Source organism: Hydra vulgaris, chromosome 15 (assembly GCF_038396675.1).
Source record: "Hydra vulgaris chromosome 15, alternate assembly HydraT2T_AEP".
Lineage (NCBI taxonomy): Eukaryota > Metazoa > Cnidaria > Hydrozoa > Anthoathecata > Hydridae > Hydra > Hydra vulgaris.
The window spans coordinates 6655528-6679018 of record NC_088934.1 but is presented as its reverse complement, the minus strand read 5'-3'; the positions used below and the strand labels follow the sequence as shown (position 1 = coordinate 6679018).

General features: G+C 26.5%; 1 protein-coding gene across 5 annotated transcripts in view; it reads left to right on the top strand.

Annotated features, from left to right (window-relative positions):
* LOC136071980 (potassium voltage-gated channel subfamily KQT member 1-like) overlaps positions 1–6603 on the top strand; it is a 60067-nt gene extending 53464 nt beyond the window's left edge. Inside the window, exons 12-15 of one of the 5 annotated variants that reach the window (XM_065818851.1) lie at positions 1445–1539; positions 3653–3672; positions 4035–4078; positions 6015–6603. In XM_065818851.1, the coding sequence (XP_065674923.1) occupies positions 1445–1539; positions 3653–3672; positions 4035–4078; positions 6015–6377 (522 nt within the window). In that variant the 3' untranslated portion in view covers positions 6378–6603. Of the gene's footprint in view, positions 1–1444; positions 1540–3652; positions 3673–4034; positions 4092–6014 lie in introns of those variants that run through there. The other 4 variants (XM_065818852.1, XM_065818853.1, XM_065818854.1 and 1 more) reach the window with 4 other exon arrangements.
* The last annotated feature ends 16888 nt before the right edge of the window (positions 6604–23491 follow it).

Here is a 23491-nt window from a genome sequence, read left to right as displayed (position 1 = left end):
CCCTTTTAACAAAAACTTTTGCTTGTTCAATTTATTTTACCTCTGAATATTATTTGTACACTTTTCCAGAGACTACCCAATTCTCTCCTTTCACCACCTTAATCATGTGAGCCAATTTTTGGCTGTCAGTATGAATTATTTAACAGCTGCATAAACACTGATGTTTTTCCTAAGCAAAATCTCTAGAGAATTTAGAAAAAACCTGATCATTATAAAGCATTTTTGTGCATTCTTTTAATAAAAATTATCCGCTAACGTATAAATCAATAAAATAGTTATAAACAACAGGGTTGTGTTGGGAAGAAATTAAAATGGAATTCAATTAAAAAGTTTGTGCTTCTGTTTTAATTTACATTTTTTATTATGATTTTAGTATTCCTAAAACTGAATTAAAAAAAAGTTACATTAAGTCAACAATTGAAGTATGATTAAAAAAATTGCTGCACCAACCAAAACCCATACTGAATATTGAAGCTTTTCCTTATATGTTCTCCTTATTTAGTCAGTCTATGTGTGCATGGGAGCCCTCTCAGTTTGTTAAATCAGTATAATATTAGAGTGTTGAATCTAAAAGTGCTTTTATTGTTAAAAAAAATGGGGTAGCGATAATAGAGATGCAAAATATCAAGTCAAAATTTATTTTTTTGTTTTTTTACAACAGTTTGTTTGGATAACTCCCATTCAATAATTAATAATTTGTCCCATTCAATAAGCTTTCCACTTTATCTACAAATGACAAGCCTGACTAAAAATAGAAATAAAAAAAAAACTTCAACGTAAATGCTTTAAAAATTAGAGACAACTGGGTATTCAAAAATTAAATTTTTCATGACTTTAGAAATCGCTGAAAAACCAGAAAAACAAACTTATGTTTTAAAATTGCTTTTTTTTCACCAAAACACAATAACATCAAATGCCATTATATTTAGACCATAATGGGAATAATTATTTGGTCTATTAAATGGTTGTGTTTAACACTTTTTACCACAGGAGTTTTAATATCCAACCATAGATGCTTCTATACAAATTTTGATTTTGTCCCATTTAATAAGCGCCCCATTTATTTTAGTTTTCCTCTATAAATTCTGGAAACAATGGACTTTTGATAAATTTGATTTTTCCTTATTTTTTTTAAAGTTAATCATGTAGCATTCAACATATAGTTTGTTGTTTATTTTTTAATAAATAACAAATTTTATGGCAAACAAACTATAAAAGATTTTCATTTTAAAAACAATTATAAGGTCAAATGATCAATTAATAGTTTTTATTAAAATAATAAATATATTCTGATTAATTTTGTTTAAATCTTTTTTGACACTTTTGAAGACAAATTTTTTAACAGGAGAAGAAGAAAAAAAAGAAAAACAATTAAGTTAAAAACAAAATAAAAAATATCCATAATGTACCACACTTTTGAATGACTTATTTATTTATTTATTAGCAGGCAAGGCGACCTTATGACGAAAGAGATATTTTAGCATCATTTTCTTCATCTCAAGTTGAGATACTGGCAAAACTAAAAGAAATAAACAAGGCGTATGTTTTTAGGTTTTAAAACTACCAATTAATAATAAAATTTATATAATTACAAATAACAATTATAATATAAATGATACTGTTATTGAGAAATAGTGTAAGAATAATAAATATGGTATATAATATAATTAAAAATGATGCATAATATAATTAAATATAATATAAAATATATTTATATGAGATAATAATTAATAAAATATGTCTTTAAGGTGGCCTAATTTATATTACATACAAAAAAATCTAAATTGTATTTATGTATATAAGAATTATCTACCCAGGAAAAAAAGTTTTATAGGATTTCCATAAAATTTCTATAGAATGTTTATTAATTTCTTAAGTAATTGCTGTAAAATATTTTTTTTAAAGTGTATGTAGAAAAATAATTTCTATAAAAATTTCTATAGAAATTAACCGAGATTCTATGGAAAATCTATAGAATTTTATAGACCATATCTTTTAAAAGTTTATAGAAATTCTATAGAATTTTTTTTCCTGGGTAAATTTTCCTGTGTGTATATATAGTTCTATAGATTGTTGCATTTGTGAGTACGGAAGGAAAAAAAATGATTCTTATGCCAACAAATACGTCACTTTTAATTACTTTTGACTTTTGTCCAACATTTGCGTGTTGTCAGAAAGTTAAAACCATTAATTTAATTACAAATTAATCGTTTTTTTAAAAAACCGCAAAAATGCAAATTAAATTGACCAGAAGTTTTCTTAATTTTCCAGAGTTTTTAAAAACATTCTGAATGTTTTTAATAATATAAACAATGTTTTTATTTTTTTAATAAAATGTTTTTATTTTTTTTATTTTTTTTACTGTAAATCATGCACGGAGTGTTGCTACATCGACTATCTTATTGCTTGACTCACAACAAAGTGCTGCTACATCGACTGACAAATAGCCTGACTTGTAACGGAGTGTTGCTACATCGACTATCTTATAGCCTGACTCGCAAGGGAGTGCTGCTACATCAACTGAGGGTTTGGTTGGGGCAGGTAGTCTATCAAGTAATAAAAAAAAATTCCGGTCTTGCATTTTAATTTTTACTTTTTGTCAACAAAATACGGAAAAACTTTCTGACAACCAGTTAGGGGTTATATATATATATATATATATATATATATATATATATATATATATATATATATATATATATATATATATATATATATATATATTGATTTTTAAATCATATATATATATATATATGATTTAAAAATCAATATATGTATATATATATATATATATATATATATATATATATATAACCCCTAACTGTGTGTATATATATATATATATATATATATATATATATATATATATATATATATATATATATATATATATATACATATATGTTTGTATAGACATAGATATATAAAATATATATGAGGTTAAGTATTTTGATGTTATTATACGAAGACTCTTGCATGTATTACAGTGCTCAATATTATTAAATAATAAAGCTATATATATATATATACATATATATATATATATATATATATATATATATATATATATATATATATATATATATATATATGTTTAAATAAACATTTAAATTATTATTTTTGTTGGGGAGGGTTTCCTCGCCTAAAATTTTTTTTTGTTATTAAGGGCAAAATTGTTAAAACAAAATTGTAATTTATTCGTATTAAATTAGCCATATTTTTAAACCCAATTCCAGTTGATTTATAAAACTCTGCTCTAATCAAAATCAAGCCTCGATTTGTTGCTAATTTTTGGTTAGCAACCAAACATCTTATAATAGTAAATATGGGTTAAATCCTCTTGTTTTTCTATCCAAGTTATTAAAAACAATACATACATAAAATTCTTAATATTGAAAATTAAAATAATATAAGTAAAAATATTTAAATGTTTATTTTAAATTGCTTTTTTATTTGACTTTTTTTTTATCGACATCTATATAAACAATGATAATGAAGTAAAATGTAATGCAAATACAATGTATAAAATAATGTAATGTAAATATAATGCAAATATAAAGTAAGTACAACACTATAACATAAAAACTTATTCTTAAATATTTTTTTTACGATGGCTCCATTCAGACATTTAAATTTATGTTTTTTATTTTAGAATTCAATCACAGGCAAGAGGTAGTTTATTGTTTCTTGAAATATTTTCCCATGGTGGTTAGTAAAAACAATATAAAACCAAATAAATAAATAAAAACAGTTAAATAAATAAATTAAAAAAAAAAGTTTTAGATTGTTATATTGTACAACATTGTGTTTTAATCAACAAGAAATAAATTAAATTGCAAAACTTAAAACCAAATTGGTTTTAAGTTTTGCAATTTAATTAAATTAAAAAAAAAACTTTAATTGTAATAAGTTTTTGCAATTTATTACAATTAAAGTTTTTTTTTAATTTTTTATTTTCTTATTATTAAGACATTTTATGTTATATATAATAAATTTCATTATTAGTTTTAATTATAAAAATAAAAATTTTTTAGAAAATGAACTTCAATTCATGAAGATTTTAAATCTGGAAAAAGAGGTATTTTATTGAGGTATTTTATTAAGATATTTTATTGAGGTATTTTATTGAAGTATTTTATTGAGGTATTTTATTGAGATATTTTATTGAGGTATTTTATTGAAGTACTTTATTGAGGTATTTTATTGCACAAAATTCTAATTAGCTGTTAATAGTATGGTAACCATTGCAATAGTTTATTTTTGAACAAAGTTATTTCCAACAAAAGAATCAAGCAACCATCACAGTGGGCTGAACACCAAACATGATTTAAAAATCAATGTTACCCAAATAAGTTTAAGTTAGTTTTTATTGAAAACCAAATGAATTTCCAGTTGATTAAATATATATATATATATATATATATATATATATATATATATATATATATATATATATATATATATATATATATATATTACAAATGTATGATTTGTTCAGAAAATAGTTTGAATAAAACAATTTTGTTGCAAATGAATAATAACAGGAATCAACTCTACATAAAAATCATTATTATAAATATGAATAAAGTTTGTTTTAAGCAGTGCTATTTTTATATTGTATATAAATACATACTTAAAAAAAATATCAGCTTCTTTTCATATGGTGTACTGGGAATGCATTTAAAATTATTAATCTATTCTTTATTTAATCAGCACCTTTTTGGGGTTAGATTTCATTAGCTTGCAGCATCAAGTTAACTTCAATTTGAGTAAAACTCTTTTTTGCTAGTAACCAGCGCAATAGGATAATTCTATATATTCATAAATGGCAAGCTCTTACTGAGTCCTGATATAAACCATATATCTAAACAAAAAAGTTATTATCAGTTAGGGTTGCTTCACTTATTGGGTGCGCCATTTCTTAACTTCTTAATTTCTTAACTGATTCCATTCTCTGCCTCTATAAATCTTCTCCGTCCTTAAATGGAATAATGTTTTCATACTTGGGATGGTTATTTTATTGATGTTTTTTTTATTAAACACAACCTAAAAACGTCATGTTTAACATTTTTTAGCTGTCAAGCTTGAGCCATAGCAAGGTCTTGCGTGACTCATCTTTCAGTAAAGTTCATTTATCGTTAAATCTTCCTTTACGTTTAACAAATTTTAGTTAACAGTTTTTTCCTTGAACCCAGTGATTTTGAAGTTATAGTCAACCTTTTTTTTTTCTTGACTCTCTACTTTGCTTTTTAGTAACTCTTAACTTAAATAGTTGTTACTGGCAGTTTTGTTGGAAGTGATTTTGTTAAAAAAAGTTTAACTTGCTATTCTTACTTACTTTATTACAAATTCTTTTCTTAGCAAATTTTCAATTATTTTTATAATAAAAAAAATGAAAAAATCAATTGAAAAGGTGGGTATGTAAGTTCTATTTAATTTACAGACTTGATGATAAAAAATTCAAGTGCACCCACTTAAAAATGGAGAATACCGATTTAAGCTATTTCTTTGCTTATATATATATATATATATATATATATATATATATATATATATATATATATATATATATATTGGGTGGTTCTAAAAATCTTTTTTTTTAAATTGGTTTTCAAGCCTAAATATGTGTTCTATACAATAAAATAACAACATTTGACGAGCACTTAATATTATAAAAAACTTTTGTTACCATTAAAGTATTTCTGTGCTGCAACATAATCTTAGTACATAAAACATTTAATATTGTTTATAAAGTAATATATGCGTATGCAGTGTATTATAAAAATCCGTAGTGAAATGCCTTTCATGTTCTTTTCACATTTCTTTTCAACCTTTTTTACTTGATCATAATTTAAATTTCAACTTTTTAATATCGAAATGATTGGCATCGTTTATTGAATATTTTGTGTTATAGGTTATACATATATTTTGTCATACTTTTTACGTTAAAATTAAGTATATTTTTTTTGTTTTGCACAGTCTAAGCTTCAATTTTATTCTTTTTAACAAAATAGGTAAAGAAAACTAATGGACTATTGAGGCAACTGTTTGTAGAAGGTCAAGATATTTCCGATAACATCTATAATCTGCAAAAAAACGAGAGCTTAATAAATTACAGAATGAAATATAAATCTTCCATAGATAGAGACTTCTACTTTTCCCAGATGTCAGAAGGAAACCTTCTGCAGAAAGAAAATCGTAGAGAAGATTCAATTAAAAATGAAGTCAATTTTTTAAGTTCAATAAAACAAAAAAATTGCGGTTATGAAGAAAGTGACGAAAATGAATTACACGAAATTTACGTACGATCGCTAAGAACTATGTTAAGAGATTTTCAACTTGAAACCATAGAAACAAAGAGCATCAAAAATAATTAGTAATGAGAAAAATTGTTTAAGACAAAGACTATTTGTATAAACAATCTGTTTTGTGTTTTGTCGATTTTTGTTTTAACTAGCTTGTTTTTTTGCTGAAATAATTTTTATTATTTTTGTAATATTTTTTGTTTTTCTGATTTTATATTTAAAATCAGAAAAACAATTTTTTTGCTTGATGGTGTTATCAAATGTATCTCTCAAATATAGTTATATGTATTTATATATATCTCCGATATATTTATTTATGTATGTGTATATATATATATATATATATATATATATATATATATATATATATATATATATATATATATATATATATATATATATATATATATATATAGGGCCAGAACAAGTAGGTGTCACGTGGGGGGAGAAGGTGCCATTACAATTTTTGCTGACGTCCTCGTTTTTTAAAATTTTCCGACTTACTTGTCTAAAAGGTCTACATTTGCCGACTGACTTGTCTAAAAGGGTCAAATTTGGCGACCAAATAAACAAAAAGTTCACTAATTGTCACACGCCCCTTCCCCCTTCGCGCCGGCTTTATATGTATATATATATATATATATCATATATATATATATATCATATATATATATATATATCATGTGTGTGTGTGTGTGTGTGTGTGTGTGTGTGTGTGTGTGTGTGTGTGTGTGTGTGTGTGTGTGTGTGTGTGTGTGTGTAGTTTGCCGACCTTAACCTGTTAGAAGTCGGCATTAGATCGGCAAAAAATACTTGGCACAAGTTTTACCATAGAATATAGAAACTAGGTCCGTGATTTTCTGCCGACCTTAAACATTTCTAGGTTATCATTTAAGTCGGCATTGCCGAATGCTGACCCTAATTCAGAGGGCTGTATATATGTACATATAGATCCGAACAATAAACAATATAGTTATATAAATCTTCAATATACTTTTATATTTTTCCATTAGCTATTTCCTAATTTAAAAATATATAATTTTCCATTTTTCTTGCGTAACTAAATTTGTTAAGCAAGATAAATAAAAGATTTTTTTATTTAATTTTCTTTATTTGCTCTGCATTATTTGGTCTTACCTATTTTTAATGTTATTAAATATATTCTTATCGACATTTAATCTTATCTACTACAAAATCCAAAATAAATTTGTATATATTTCATTTTATCGACTTGAGCGACATAATTTTGCAAAGAATTTTGTAGTTTTTGTTCTGATAAAGTTTTGTACTCGGAAGAATATCTCATGACATTCTTCCGAGTACAAAACTTTATCAACTTAGACAAAATACAATTTTCGCCTCTTTCCTGAATTCTGGGCAAACTTAAACAACTTTCCCAATTCCCCAATTTTCGATATTTTACCGAAGACTTGAAATCAATTAAAAAATATTAGTTATACTAGGTGTTATGTAATTTCTCACAGTTTCATAAAATTGCTATGCGACAATTTGATAAAGTTTCACTATTTCATCTTCATTACTTTGTCTGTGCAGAAAATGTTTTTTCATACTTTTTTTAACATTTTAGCGCTTATTTTTTAGCATAATTTACTCCAGTAGGTAATGTCACAGTCAAATCAAATGTTGCAAACGTGTTTGCAAACGTGCAATTCCGAGTAGAATTCTTCTTTAGCTGCATTTTAAACTTTTCAAATACGTTTTTAACTTTCTGTTCAGTTCTTGAGGTTCAATTTTTGACTATTTTTAAGGACATTGTACTTGCTTAATTGTGTCTAACACAAATAGCTAGCTGTATTTTTTGTTTTGCTTTTAATAGTTTCATAAAAAATGATTGTTGAATCTGGAGCACCAATATCATATGCAAAATCGTTCTTAAGAAACGGATCTTACTTCAAATGCTCCTTTACCAAGTTAAAACTTATGTCCGGGGAAATGACATCAGTTCGACTGCTTCCAATCAATACCCCCTCTCCTCCAAAAAAAAGATAGCAAGTATAAAACAAGTAGTTACATGAAAGATAAATTTGGTTTGTAAGTTTCCTTACAATAAGAAAAACACAGAATTTTAGTTTAACTATAAACACAATGGACTCTGTACTGCAAAATGAGTGTTTTTGTTGCATTCTTGATTAAGAGGATTGGCAAGGTTAGGCTAATGTCAGAGAGAAATGAATTCTATTTCCTGTCTCTAAATGATTTGAATAGATCAAAAGCCTTTCTTTTTTGTTTTTTATGATCACTCTCAGCCAGTTGAAACAAAAGTTTGCTTTCTATCAGGGTTTTTCACTAAAATTTTTACATTTTACTAGTTTGTTAGTAGTAACTATGAAAAACAAATGTTATCTGTTTAATCAAGTGAGTTGGAAGTCTAGTTTGATAAAAGAAATAAAAGCTTTGTTATTTATAACTTTAAACGTTGAACATGATGATGTCAGCTGTCATTTGATCAACTTGAAAGATTCCGCTTTAGTTCCTTCGCATAAAAAGTCAACAAAAGATTTTCTCTTCGTTGAAATAGTTTTCTCATAATGTCCGGTTTTATTCTTATTCAGTAACTTGTTTCAAACCAATTTTGTTATTAAATAAATATCGACCAAAATAAAATAAATGCATTTTTTACAAACAAATTTCAATTTTTTACTTTAAACTGTATTTTTTAATATTTTCTCTTCATTTAATGCAAATATATGTCATGTAATTTAAGTAAAGCATTGTATGTACCAAATAGTCATAAATATAAAGCTGAACCAATTTGGAAACCATAATTAAATAATATTTTCTATCTATCTTTTAGACATTTCACTTCCTTTTTTAAAGTACTTTCTTTAATTGCTAAAAGCTTTGAAAATAACTTTTATCGTATACTCTATTACATTTCCGTAGTAAAAAAGTCGCTACATTTCTCTCTTCTTAGATGCATACTTTTTGATGAATATGTTATAAAACAAACTAAACTTGTATGCATTGAACAAATCGCAGGAGTCGTAACGAGACAATATTCGGCAAAGTTGTTTGGCTCCAAGGAACCGTTATTTTGTTGGTAACACCTTGACATTTACCTAAGCAAGTAAAAAAAACGATTTTAAAATCAACAGCAACTTTATTTGCATTTGTTTAAGGATTTCATATTTTAGATTTTTATTTGGTCTTATAAACTTGCACTTATAAAGTACAAGGTTATGACGTAGTCGGATTGCAAAAGTAATCTTTTACTCATTTATTCATTTAAATATATTAAATCAAATTTATGATTGATTGAGTTGTGATTAAATTTGGCCGATACAATGATATAATGAGAATTCTATGCCTGTTTTTATTTCTTAGACAAATAATTATATAGATATCTTAAGTAGAGATAGCACGAATATTTAGCAACACTTAATTATTTTGATGAATCCGACCTACTTCGTTATAGTACATAAGTCAACTACACTGTGGATATTTATGAATAGATCGTGTCACTGCACGCATTATTTGTTGACTATTAAATTTTTTGACACCAAATATTTTAACTACAGTTATGCATAAAAGTTTTATACTCTTCAAATCATTTAGAAAAATTCAAAAATAACCAGCTCAGGTAGCTCCGGCCCGTAGAGTTTGTTTATGGACATGTTTTTCATGGATATTGTAGTTTTACATCTAAGTGAAAGTACCTCCTTTTTTTTGACTAGCTCTGAGGGAAAATACCTGTTTTTAATGTTTAAATATTTTTAATCGAGTTTATTAAATATGCATATTGTAGTTTTACACATATGTAAGAACTCTTACTTTCTGGTTGTGCTTAAACATAAATACCTATCAATTTTCTGTCTCAATCTCAATATACTTTCAATCAAAAATAAAAATTAAATTTTTTAGATTAGTAAGTCACAATTTTAGATTAGAACGTCAAAAAACAGCTCAGTTTTTTTTTTTTTTTAGATATTTATATATACTTTAAGAATATGAAGTTTGGAAATATATAGATCATAACCTTTTCTGTAATTCTTCTTATAGTAAGCATGTTTATTTTTAAATTTTATTTATAACGCCAATTTACTCTTATTGATTTATTAATAAATATAAAAAAATTATTATTTCTTAGCATCATTTTATGGTTTAGCATCTAATAATATGTGGAAAATTTCAAATTATGAAATAATATAGTTAAGGTAACAACGTATGCATCGACATTTACTTGTTACTAAGAACGTTGCTAGGAGAGCATGATAAGTAAAAATGTTACGAAGTTTTGAATTTTAAACGAGCATAACTTTTAAAATATTCCGATTTGTTTAAAACATCTTTGGGGAATTCTTTTTAGCCGAGTTAAGTATCTTTGATTCAAAAATTAGGTCATTTAGAGTTAGTGGGTTATTGTTTTGAATTTTTGTTATTGTTTTGAAACGGAATTACCCAAAATGAATCTTAAACATACAAAATATGTTACTCAACTTTTTAATTATAATAATACTCTCTAAAAGTCAAAAAATAATAATAATAATAATAATAACATCAATATCTCAAAAACATTTAAAAATAACTCTTAAATAATATTTATTATGAAGTGCTATGTTTTTTTGTGCCTCACACAAAAAAACAGATATTTTTGTAACAAATTGTGCCCAAATTCTTTTAACTATGCTTGGTATAATTTAACAAAGAAAGTTTCATGTAACCTCTACAGGGCTTGAAAAGACAGTTTGAAAGTGTTTATTGTAAAAAACGGCAAGTTTGCATACAAATGCCATATAGTGACAGTTTGTACATTTGATAGTTTTTAAGTGTTTTTATAGTTTATATATATATATATATATATATATATATATATATACATTTGATAGTTTTTAAGTGTTTTTAAAGTTTTTATATATATGTATATATATATATATATATATATATATATATATATATATATATATATATATATATATATATATATATATATATATATATATATATATATATATATATATATATATATATATATATATATATATATATATATATATACAGTCTTGGCCATAAGTTTGGAACCGATTAGGTTTTTTGATATAATTACACTTTTTATACCCAAAATATCAACAAAAACTTTTGAAATCATTTTTATTTTAAATATTATATACAAGTAAATATTCTGTCATGTAAAAAATGGTATCAGTATTTTGAATAATGTCCTTTGGCACCCAGTACTGCTGCTATTCTCGCTGGCATTGAATCGGACAATTTCGCGCAGTATTCTGGGGTTATGGCAGTTGTCCATACACGCTTGATGGCATCAATCAGAGACTTCTCTGACGTTGGATTTGTGGCAGCAATCTTCTGCTTAATCATTGTCCACATGTTTTCTATTGGGTTTAGGTCAGGACTTGAGCCAGGCCATGGACCCAAGACTTCGATATGTTTCTGTCTTAGCCAGTTGGTTACAACTGCTGCTCTGTGGCAGGGTGCACCATCATGCTGAAATACCTTACATTTCAGAATGTTCATGTGAGTGTTCAACTTTTCCTTTAATATCCCAAGGTAAACTTGAGCATTGATGGTTGTATTCTTTGGCATGAACCATATGCCACCTCGACCTGATTCCGAGAAACTTGCCCACACCATAACGGTAGGCGCCTGCTTCACAGTGGGAACAACATGCCTGATGTTGTATCTTTGTTTTGCAGGTCTCCTGACATGTCTGATATATGAGGCAAACTGAGAAAAAGTTGACTCATCTGAAAACATAGTTTTTTTCCAGTCTTGTGCAGTCCAGTCTTTGTACTTGCGACAGAATGTCAAGCGGTCACGGATATTCTTTTTACTTAACATGGCTTTCTTTGCTGGACGACATGATGGCAGCTTGAATTCCTTCAAAAGGCGTCTTCTGATTGTTCTTGTACTGGCAGGAAGTGATGAATTTACTGCTATCTGGAGAGATGACCATGTTGGATTTGCAGCAGCAAGCCGATGTATCACCCGATCCGTTGTGGCAGAAGTTATGCGAGGTCGTCCAGACCTCTTTCTGGATTCCAGAGTGCCCAACTGCTTTGCTCTTGCAATGTATATAACTTTAGTCAAAAACATTACTCTTTAAAACTTTAGTTTAATTAGAGTTTGTCTCATTATCCAATTTGGCTAATAAGATAAACATTATCACATGGTTATCAGTTATTGTAACTTTTTCAAAAAGATTCTCTTTATGATCCATATTTCAATTTAATCCATATAATAATCCATATAAGAATGATCTGTGTTTAAAGTATCAATAAGGGACCATTGCTCGTAAGTAACAATACTTTTCATTGTTATTGTTGCAAAGTAATGAGAACCTTATAAAACAGTTCTTGAAATCTGACATATTCATTCAAAAACTACTGACAATAAATAGCATCTTCATCTTGGGACTAAATAAATAAATATAAATATACATGTATAAATATATATATGCATGTATATATATATATATATATATATATATATATATATATATATATATTTATATATATATATATATATATATTTTTTAAAAAATAACACAATTGTTTTTATTCTTGATATGTTTCGTAAAGTTTATTTGCATTTTCAAAAGATTATTTTACAATAATAAAAACCTCTGAAATAAATATTAAAAATTAGAAGTCTTTACAAATAAATATTACCAGACAAAAAATTATACATAATAAACCAATATATTTATTACAAAATAACTCGGTAAATAACCAATCAAAATACCCAACTGTCAAAAAAAAAAAACATATATATATAAATAAACTGACAGTAAAATTAAATAGATAAGTTTATAGTATAATATAAAGTTTGTTTATTAAGTGAGGGACTTTCCCATTTAATGTGGAGGGCTTCTTTTATCTTTAATTTGTGTTTGGTTGGGGCATTATCCAAAATCTCAAAAGAATCACAGTTAGCTAAATTTTTGCAATTAAGAGATAAATTTAAGTGTTTAAGTATATGAGATTGTTCATCACTTTTAAGGTGCTCATTTATTCTAGTTGCCAAGTGTCTGGAGGTTTCTCAAATGTAACTAGCATTACTGCCAGCACAAGAAAATTTATAGACAACATGAGATTTAAGCAGTTTAGGAAATGACTCTTTTAAGCAAAAACAGTAAAAAGACCTGTATACGTTTTTTTGTGATAAACTGAAGTCAAAAACGAATTGGATTTTTTAATAAGTACATCTAAAAAAGCAATTTTACAAAATTTTTTTAGTTTTATTCCCTCTTGCTACAAATTTGGACTTGTTCGTTGTTTGATTGATCGTACATTAAAAATTAAGGTTTTAATAAAGATATTAAGGTTTTGATAAAGATAATAAAATTATATTGGAATTCTGCAAAGAAATAGTTATTTATAAAAAAATTGACAATGATATTGCTGTTGCTGCCCTGGAAACATTTAATCGGCATCTTTGGTATTTAACCGAAGAAATGTCCCCTCTTTCATTATTTTCTGATAAGGTATCTGATCAAGATAAAACTAAAATTGCTAAAACAATTCTGAGAAATATAAAAGAAAACTGTGAACATGATATAGGCTTTCCACAATTTCCTCTTCTGAAGCAGAGTACTTGTTTGACTTATTTAATTTGACTCATATCAAGTAACATTCTAAAATTTATTCGGATATTTAAACAAGGACGGTGGTTGGTTGGCAAAATCCCCAAAGTTTTGGAAAGCTAACAGAAATTTTAAACACATGCTTGAGCATATCAAATCACTGAAATCTATAAACGATGCAGCAGAACAGATGCAGCAGAACAGATGCAGCAGAACAGATGCAGCAGAACAGATGCAGCAGAACAGATGCAGCAGAACAGATGCAGCAGAACAGCAAAACGAGCTGTAAAATTAATTCAAGACTATGTAACATCTATTACAAAAGATGAAGAGCAGAAAGAATTTCTTTTACGTGCAGTAGAACGCCACCGAAAAGTTCTTCCTCACATATATAAACAAGCAATTCAAAAACTTAATTTTTGAAAATATGCTCTAAACAATCTCTTTTTTATTATACCTTTAAAATATTGTTATTTTGTTGGTATAATTTTAAAAAAAATGAGATTTTGAATTTCTTTGTACTTATTCCCATTGTGCTATAATATTATGAATTTATACCAATCATTTCTTTGCTTCTTTGTTTAATAATTGAGTATCTATCAAGTTTTTTGTTTTAATTAAAAATTATAATTTATAAAGTTCCATATTTAGGCAGAAAAAAATCATACGATAAGGGTAATATGAGAGAAGATGGGGACGGGGGGGGGGGGTTGGTCATAAACAAAATGACCATTTATTTTTCATAAATTTTTTTATTTCTATTTATTACTAAACTATTATAATAATAATTAATTATATTGAATATAAATAATAGATATATATTAAGGATTGTTTTGGGGCAAAAACATTTTAAATGAGGGGGTCATATATGAAATTTTTTTGAAAATAACATTTGATTAATCTTTATTAAACAAAATTACACAAGAAAATTAAAAAAAATGCGAGCATAGTTGATTATCAAAAATAATTTTAGTGTCATTCTTTTTAGAAAAAAAAACACGAAAAAACGAGCGGTGGGGGGTCAAATATGAAAATTTTTTAATTTTTTTCTTTTTTTTTTTTGCTTTTAGTAGATAAAAACACATATGAAACTGATTCAAAATCTAAAAATAGTTAAAAACTAAAAAAATTATATATATATATATATATATATATATATATATATATATATATATATATATTTATATATTTATTATAATTATATATTTATATATATATATATATATATATATATATATATATATATTATAATTGAATAACTTAAAATGGATATCTCCTCCACTCCCTATAATTTGGTAGACGGTAGAGGGCGCAGAGATCAACATTTCAACATTCATAACTCAATATAGGCCAAATTTGGACATACCGTAAAATGGGGTTACTTGGATCAGCTGTAAAACTTGGGTTTATTTGGGTCAATTTTGAGATCTTAAATAATGTGTAATAATGACTTTTAATTTCTACTGTGTTAACTCTACTGTAATGGTGAGCATATTGTTTGTTTAAATGCACTTTTGTCACAAAATCCTCGCAACACAACAATAAAAATATTCAAAGTGGTTTACACTATAATTGAATAACATTTTATAGGTTAAAACTTTATTAATCATTTTTTACAGTAGCATTATAGAAGAGAAAGGTATATACCAAATTTATTAGTGCTAATATTCATTTCACATGTTGCAATATTATAACTATAATAATGAGGTGATTTGGTAAAAATGATTTTTTTTTAAGAAATAAGGCCTTCGGGGTAAGTTGTTATTTTGTAATAGTAATTTATAAAGACAATCATATCATATGAACTTATTCAGATTATATTTTATTTTATTTTCTAAGTTGGTACTACTTAATTCTAGTCATCTACATCAAACAATATTTTGTGTCTTAACAAAAATAATTAGAAAATGTTTCATTTTTAGATTCCGAGGAAATGCAATAGACAGTTAGATGCAAGACAATAATTCGATTACTCTTATGAAATGGTTGAGAAGACTTTGACAGAGATTAATAAGGGAAAGTAAATTAGGGAGGTGGCAATAAAATTTAAGATACCAAGAAAAACACTAAGAAGGTCATTTAACTGTAAAAAATCTTTTGAACCTTATGGCCGAAATTGTTCACTTTGTAATAAAGAAGAAGCTACTTTAGTTCAAAAATTGCATATTGCTTGTAATTGGAGATATCCATTAGACTACCATGATTTGATAGAATTGGTTGAATATTTAGATAAAATTAAATAAAACATTAAGCAGTTTGGCTTTGCCAAAAGGCATGACTTATCTTTACAGAACGCATTAAATATAAAAACATCAAGGGCTTCAGGTGGTTCACCACTAAAAAAAAACTAAATTTTTATCAAAAGTTGGTTTTTGAGATTACTTTTGTTTTATAGTAATTCAACATAGCTGTAAACGTTTCTGGAATCTGTTTTGATATATCTTGAGTATTTTTTGAGGTATTTCACTTTATTTAGACCTTATCGACAACTTTCCATAGCAACAGCCCCTAGCAACACAAACTTATGTTTATAATTGCTCTCTCTCTTTGCCTTGACTTAAGTTTTTTTTTGTCAAATTTGGTTAGTCACGCATTAGTTTAGAAGACCAGGATGGTTTGATAAAAGTTTAGAATATAACAGTGTATGGAAGTTGTTATTTTTGTATGATTCATCAGATACTATCTTCTGATAATTTATTGTTGTAATTAAAAAGCTTTGCATTTTTTTTATTATTTAGTATAACTTATCAGTTTTATATTATATACTTTAAAATCTTAGAATATTATATATAATGAGAAGCAACAAAAAAATAAGTTTAAAATGAAAAGGAACATTTCATGGCAACCAGTGGACCAAAACACCTACCCTAAAAGAAAACGAAAATGTTGAGCATGTTTCAGTTAGTGTCAGCAAGAAAGAAAACTCTTCAGGTCACAGCATTTACATACCTAAAGTTAATTTGCCAGTATTGATATATCATATCATTAAGAAAGAGTTTAAAGAATGGAGTTATGACAACCTTTTAAAAAAATGCACTCATGGTCAAACAAAGAATTCTAATGAGGGCCTTAATAGTATTAGATGGATAGATGCCCAAAAATAATTTTATTCACATAGCTTTATTTGAGTTGGGAGTGAACTCAGCTTTATTGTATTTTAATGAGGAAACTACTGGTGCTCAGAGAGTAATGAGTCACCTCAACCTTGAAAATGGTGTAAAATCCACAGTGTCCTCATTTTGTAGGGATCAGAATTACCAGTATGAATAAAAAAGACGCTTTTGAAAAAAAAAAAAAAAGGATAAATTTAAAAGCCATTAATAAGGGTTGGCAAGAGGAAGAACAACAAATGAATGAATGCAGAAAAACATCAGTAAACATTTTTTTTAGTTATAAAATGTTTATTGATGTTTTTCTGCATTCACTTTTTTGTGCAATTTTTAATTTTTGAAATGTCATAACTTTTGAATGACTTAAGTTTTTTGCTTCAAATTTTCAGGACATGTTCTACATATAATGATGAAAAGCCTGAACCAAAATATATGCTAAAAACAAAGCAGTTAATGAATTATTTACATTTTACTATTTTATTTCATTACCCAACCCTCCAAAATTTGATGTTTTTGCCAAAAAAATCAAAAATTTCAACTTTTACTAAGAATATAGCATTGATTTTGGTTCAGGCCCTTTATTTTATGTGCATAAAACTGTTTGCCAAATATGAAGCTCTAATTTCTAATTGTTTCCTAATTATTGTTTTTCAAAATTTTGTTCAAAATTAACTGATTTTGCAACCTTTTTGAGATATTTTCACAATTTTAGGAATAAATTGTTGTAAAATGACACTTATGTTGTTTTTTATTTTCTTATGTTATGCTCTTATACACTTTTTAATTTGAAATTATAAAATTTGAGGATTTTTTTTTTTTTTTAGTGGTGAACCACCTTCAGTCAATCACTCTGCAATAAATAAATATTTTGATGAAATAGAAGTATCACTTAAGGATGTTAATCCAGATAATATAGTAAAATATGATAAGACAAACTTGATTGCAACTCCACTAGTAAGAAAGTCTTGACAAAACGAGGAACAAAAAAGGTAACTAGATTATTAAACCGCAGTAAAGCATCAATATCATTGATGGTGTCAGCAAGTGCATGGATGTTGCCAATTTACACAATTTATAAAGCTACACACCTGTATGGTGTCTGGAGCAAAAGAGGAGATAAAGAATTTTGGTTCAATAGGAACCAAAGTGGGTGATTCAATGCAGAGTGCTTTGAAGACTGGTTTATAAAAAAGTATTTTAGCAATTTACCAGGCAAAAAATGTCTAATTGAAGATAACTAATCTTGCCATTTGTCTTATAATGTGATTCAAAAGTGTGAAGAAAATAATATCTCATTTATATTTCTTCCACCAAATCCCACCCATTTGCTGTAACCCTGAGATGTTGCTGCATTTAGATCCTTGAAAATAGCTCGGAGGTAAATTTTGTTGAATTGGAAACAATCATTTAGTTTGAAGAACTTCCCTAAACACATATTTCTATATCATTTAAAGGGTCTTATGAAAGAATTATCTCCAAATATGAGTGAAAACATTAAAACAGGATTTAAAAAATCTGGTTTACATCCTATATCTAGGGATATTATACTTAGACAACTGCCATATTTGTAATCATCAGAACCAGAAGTACTTCTAATAACAGAATGAAGCTAACAATTTGATTTTCACCAAAATCTAAAGAAGGAACTAATTGAGTACTTTGAAAATCAAAGATTCACTAAAGATAAGATTAATGGTGCAAGTGAAATTGACCAACTAGTTAAAAAGAAATAAAAGTTTAATGTTGAACCAGGCCGAAGTGTATCTTTGATGGATTTGGAAAATGATTTACAAGAGATGACTAAAAATAATGAAACAAATCTTTCTCATACTAATGATGACCAGTCTACTCTTTCAGATGATGAGGATCAAATTATTGCTGATATAGAAAACTACGGGCGGACTTTCACAGGGGTATCTAATCAAAAGGAATATACTGAAGTTTGTTCATAATAACAAAAATACCTATGAAGAATGGAGTAGTCTTCCGATAACTAAATTTACTCCTGCCGTTACCCAAACGGAGACATTAATGTCTCCGTTATTTTGCTTAGCTTTATTTCAACGATGCAATATTACTCGGTATTTACAGTGGTCAACTTTTCGTGATGCTATGAAGTACAAAGAGAGTAAAATCATTTGTGAAACTCTACTATCATTTCCTTTAAAACAGCACGGAGACTATAAGCTTGTAGAAATAAGAGATTGAAAAAGCCCAAAATGAATTGCAAGCCACATTACATTAAAGTAAAAGACATGTAAGGATACGTAAACCAATTAATGACAGAAACCAGAATTAATGACCCTTCTTCAGAAATGACACTTTCAAGCCTTGTGCAGACTCCAAAATTAAGTATGTTCATGCTTATGTCAAATGTGGAGCCCGTGAACAAAAATACTCCAAAATCCTTCCCTTTTACCCTACATGTGAGGATAACAATTAATTAAAATTTGTTTTAGATATTTTATACTATATTTAAATTTATCGTTATGAACATGTAAAATTGAGAACCTCCTCATTTCGGGAAGGACGGAGATGTTACATAATTATTACTTTTAAAGCCTAAAAGATTTTTTGATGAAATTTTAAACCTGTTGGTGAATTTAAATTTAGTATAAGATAATAAAAAAATATTTAATTAACTCATTGCCTTCATATTTGAATGAGTTAGGGGGTTCTTTTTTGAATATTTTTGTTCTCCAGACTCCAAGAAGCATTTCAATGGGGCTCGGTGAAAAGGCTAATTTATGCCTTCTTCTTGTTCCAGCCATTTATATACTTTTTTTTATTTTTGTACATTGTAAACATTTTTAAATGGCAATATAAGCTAAACTGATTACCGCAATATTTTGAAAAACTTTCTCATTTGATAAAAACATAAACATAATAAAGTATGGAGTTTGTATAATGCTTGAAAGTGTTATTTCTAAAGCCTCAATGTATATAAAGAAATATGTGGATAAAGAAAAATAATGCTCATGAAAAATAATTTAGATAAAGAAAAATAATGCATTAAGTAAGTATGCTGTTTTTTTTTCAATATACAAAAAGTTTAACATTTTAAAGTGGAAATATTTCAACATTGCTTTTTTTTTCAATATTTTTTAAATAACATTAAATAATATAATATATCATTTTTTGCATTAAAAGAAAAGTATAATGAAATAATAGAAAATCTATACATTCAATCTTGGGACCTTTTTTATCTCTCATTATGGCTGATTTTTTAAAAGTTAGTTAAAACATTTTTTGACATTTTGATGACTCATAAACATTTTCCTTAGCAATACTCCCTCAATTTTTTTAAACCAAAATTAAAATGAGATACCACTTATAAAAACCATAAGATATCTTCCAGGAAAATATTTATGGTTTGAGATAAACGTATTTAAAGAAGACCCTTAATTTTAAAAAGTGTAATTTCAACTTATGATTTTTAATGTAATGATGATTTTGCCTGAGTTTTTATTTTTATTTATTTTTTATTCTTTATTTTAAAGTTCAGCAGCCTCTAGTCCATAGAACGATGATTTAAAAAGAAACTTAGGATGCAGTTGTTTCATTGCCTTTTAAATTTAATTTAAAAATCACAAAACTCAACAATAACTTCCCAAATGTTAAAAGGTCTTTACTTACTTTTGAGCCATCAGCACCTTTGCCTGGTTTTCTCAATAAATCGCGAATTTAGAATTTTCTTGTTCTATTTCCACTTCAAAAAAGAGTTGAGTTATTGATAGTGTTATATACTTTAGAATAATGTTTTTCTACTGTTTTTAAACCTAAGTTAAGTTTTGTTTTATATTTTCCAAAACAATATTTTTTAATATGACATATTTATTCCCAACAATATTATTTTCAATTTTTATAAAATAAAATGTAAAATGTAATAGCCCGTAGTCAAAGTTTGAATCGAGTAAGGTTGAGAGTACTCTACAAGAATAGAGAGTATAAATACTTGAAAACTGTACTAGTAAAACCATAGTTACAAAATTTTAAATTAAGGGTTGGATGCTTTTAATGATACATTAATTTGATATGCTCCACCCCCAAGATTGTCAAAATTCTCTTTCTACCAATATAAACATCCTGAACTGATTAATTAGGTTTGAGTTAAATAAAATATTAATACTATTTGTTTACATTTTTTACATTAAATACATAAACAGTTGAGCTTCTACTTTAAAAAACGGGCACACCCTCTTGTTTTTATTATTAACATTAGGTTATTCATTATATGGCTATTCTACGCTTTCTGGTTTAAACAGCAACTTGGATTTAAATTTTAAAAAATTGTTTGTAAACAAAATATTACATTTTACCTTTTTCTTAAACTTTTTAAACTTTTTAAGCTCGGTAATAAAATTGTTGCCTAGACATTTATAAATGCTCAAAGCAAGATACAGCTGTATATATATATATATATATATATATATATATATATATATATATATATATATATATATATATATATATATATATATATATATATATATATATATATATATATATTTAAGCATTTATAAATACTCAAAGCAAGATAATGACAACACAGGCAAACGAAATTTTACTTTTTTGTTTCCTTTTTTTTATGCATACCATATGTTTTTCTTGTAGTATTCCTCATTCTGATTTCAAATATGCCATCTTTTTTCTTCTATAGTCTAAGAAAAAAAGTTCTATAGAATTTTAATAAACTTTTGAAATATATGGCATATAGAAATTTTATGGAATTTCTATAGAATTTTTATTAATCTCTATAGAAATTGCTATAAAACTTTGTTTCCATATAGGAAAAAAAATTTCTAAAGAAATTTCTAAAGAAACTTTTTTTTCTACTTTTTTTTCTATAGAAAAAATTTTATAGCAATTTCTATAGAAATTAATAGACATTTTATAGAAATTCTATAGGCTATATGTTTCAAATGTTTATGGAAGTTCTATTTTCCCCTGGGAGTATATTCTTCTAAAAAATGTAGTGTAAAAATGCTAAAGAGTGTTAAATAATCTAAAAAAAACGCTTCTTTTTAGACTCAGGTTGACATACTTTTGAAGAAGTTTTTTTTGACAATATTAGGGACTTTATCCCTAAATATTTGTGATTTGAACCCTAATATCTTCAAGACCTAATGTGATAGAAGAAAAAGGGTTGTATATTTAAAGTCAGAATAGGGAATACTATAACAAAAACATATTTTATGCAAAAAAAAAAATAAAAGTTAAAAAGTAAAGTTTCGTTAGCCTGTGTAAGCAAGACAAACATTTTACCTCAAAAAATTTTAAAACTTTAAGTTAATTTTGACAAAGTTCTAAAAGTGTAACATTTTGTTAACTAACAAATGAATAAATTACATACACATGTTACTTAAGAGTAAAACATTTAATTTATTTAATAACTAGTTGGAGTTACCCGGCGTTGCCCGGGCCAATATTTAAACTGGCTTACCTGATATCTGTACACAAAAATGGGCCCAAAAATGGGCCCAAAAAATGGTCCCCCTGACCCCGGGGGTTGGGGTACGGGGTCAAAACCCAGCTAAGAACCTTCTCCCCCTCGAGGACTACCCCCATGCCAAATTTCATCGAGATCGGTCCGGCGGTTTGGATTTCTATAGAGAACAAACAAACAAACACACACACATTGCCCTTTATATATACTAAGATAAGATTAAAAAATATATATTTTGACACTTCTAACTTAAAGTTTTTTTAAAATAAGGTTTTAAAAAAAAGTTGCCATAATGTTGTGATTAACGTACTTGGTTTGGTATTATTCGGTTTTGATAAACTGACTTGGCTTTTTTTTAAACTGTTGTGATCAATTCAAAAAAAAAATTTTAATTAAAAGTATATAATCAATACAAATATATAACAACAAGTCTGGACCTTTTAATATAGACTAGAACTACTAAAACTTATAGAAAACAGTTGACCAACCACACGCCTCATTCTTTTTTTGATTATCTAATTTCTTCCTTCCGTTTTAAGATTTTTCAAAAACTTGACTGCGCGTATAAACAGTAATCAATATTTTTAGGATAAAACTAAAAAATTAATATTCGCATACGTTTTGCGTTTTTAAACACCTGTACGTGTTACAAGTACCTTACACACTAAGGAGCAGGAGTTAATATTTTAGATTTTTAAAAACTTTTTGAAGTTGTTTACATAAAATATTTTCTTGCAGAAAAGCTAAAAACAAAAAAAACTAACTAATGCGATGTTAAAAATTCAGAATTTTTTCACATACTTCCGTTAACCTCACTTGGTATTAGCAAGGGTTTAAAAAGACTTATTAAATTAGCTATGTAACACGTGGGATACTCTGCAATTTTCAAAAATATATTGATTATGAAAACATTCCCTACCAATATTGTGGTTGTTTAAAACTGTTTTTTTCTAACGCTAGGTCGGAAGTATTTCCTTGACAAAAAATTGTTTACACCGGAAATAACTTTAAAATCTGTGTTAACAATGATAAGGTGAAAAAATAAAAAATTAAAATGCAAATAATTTTG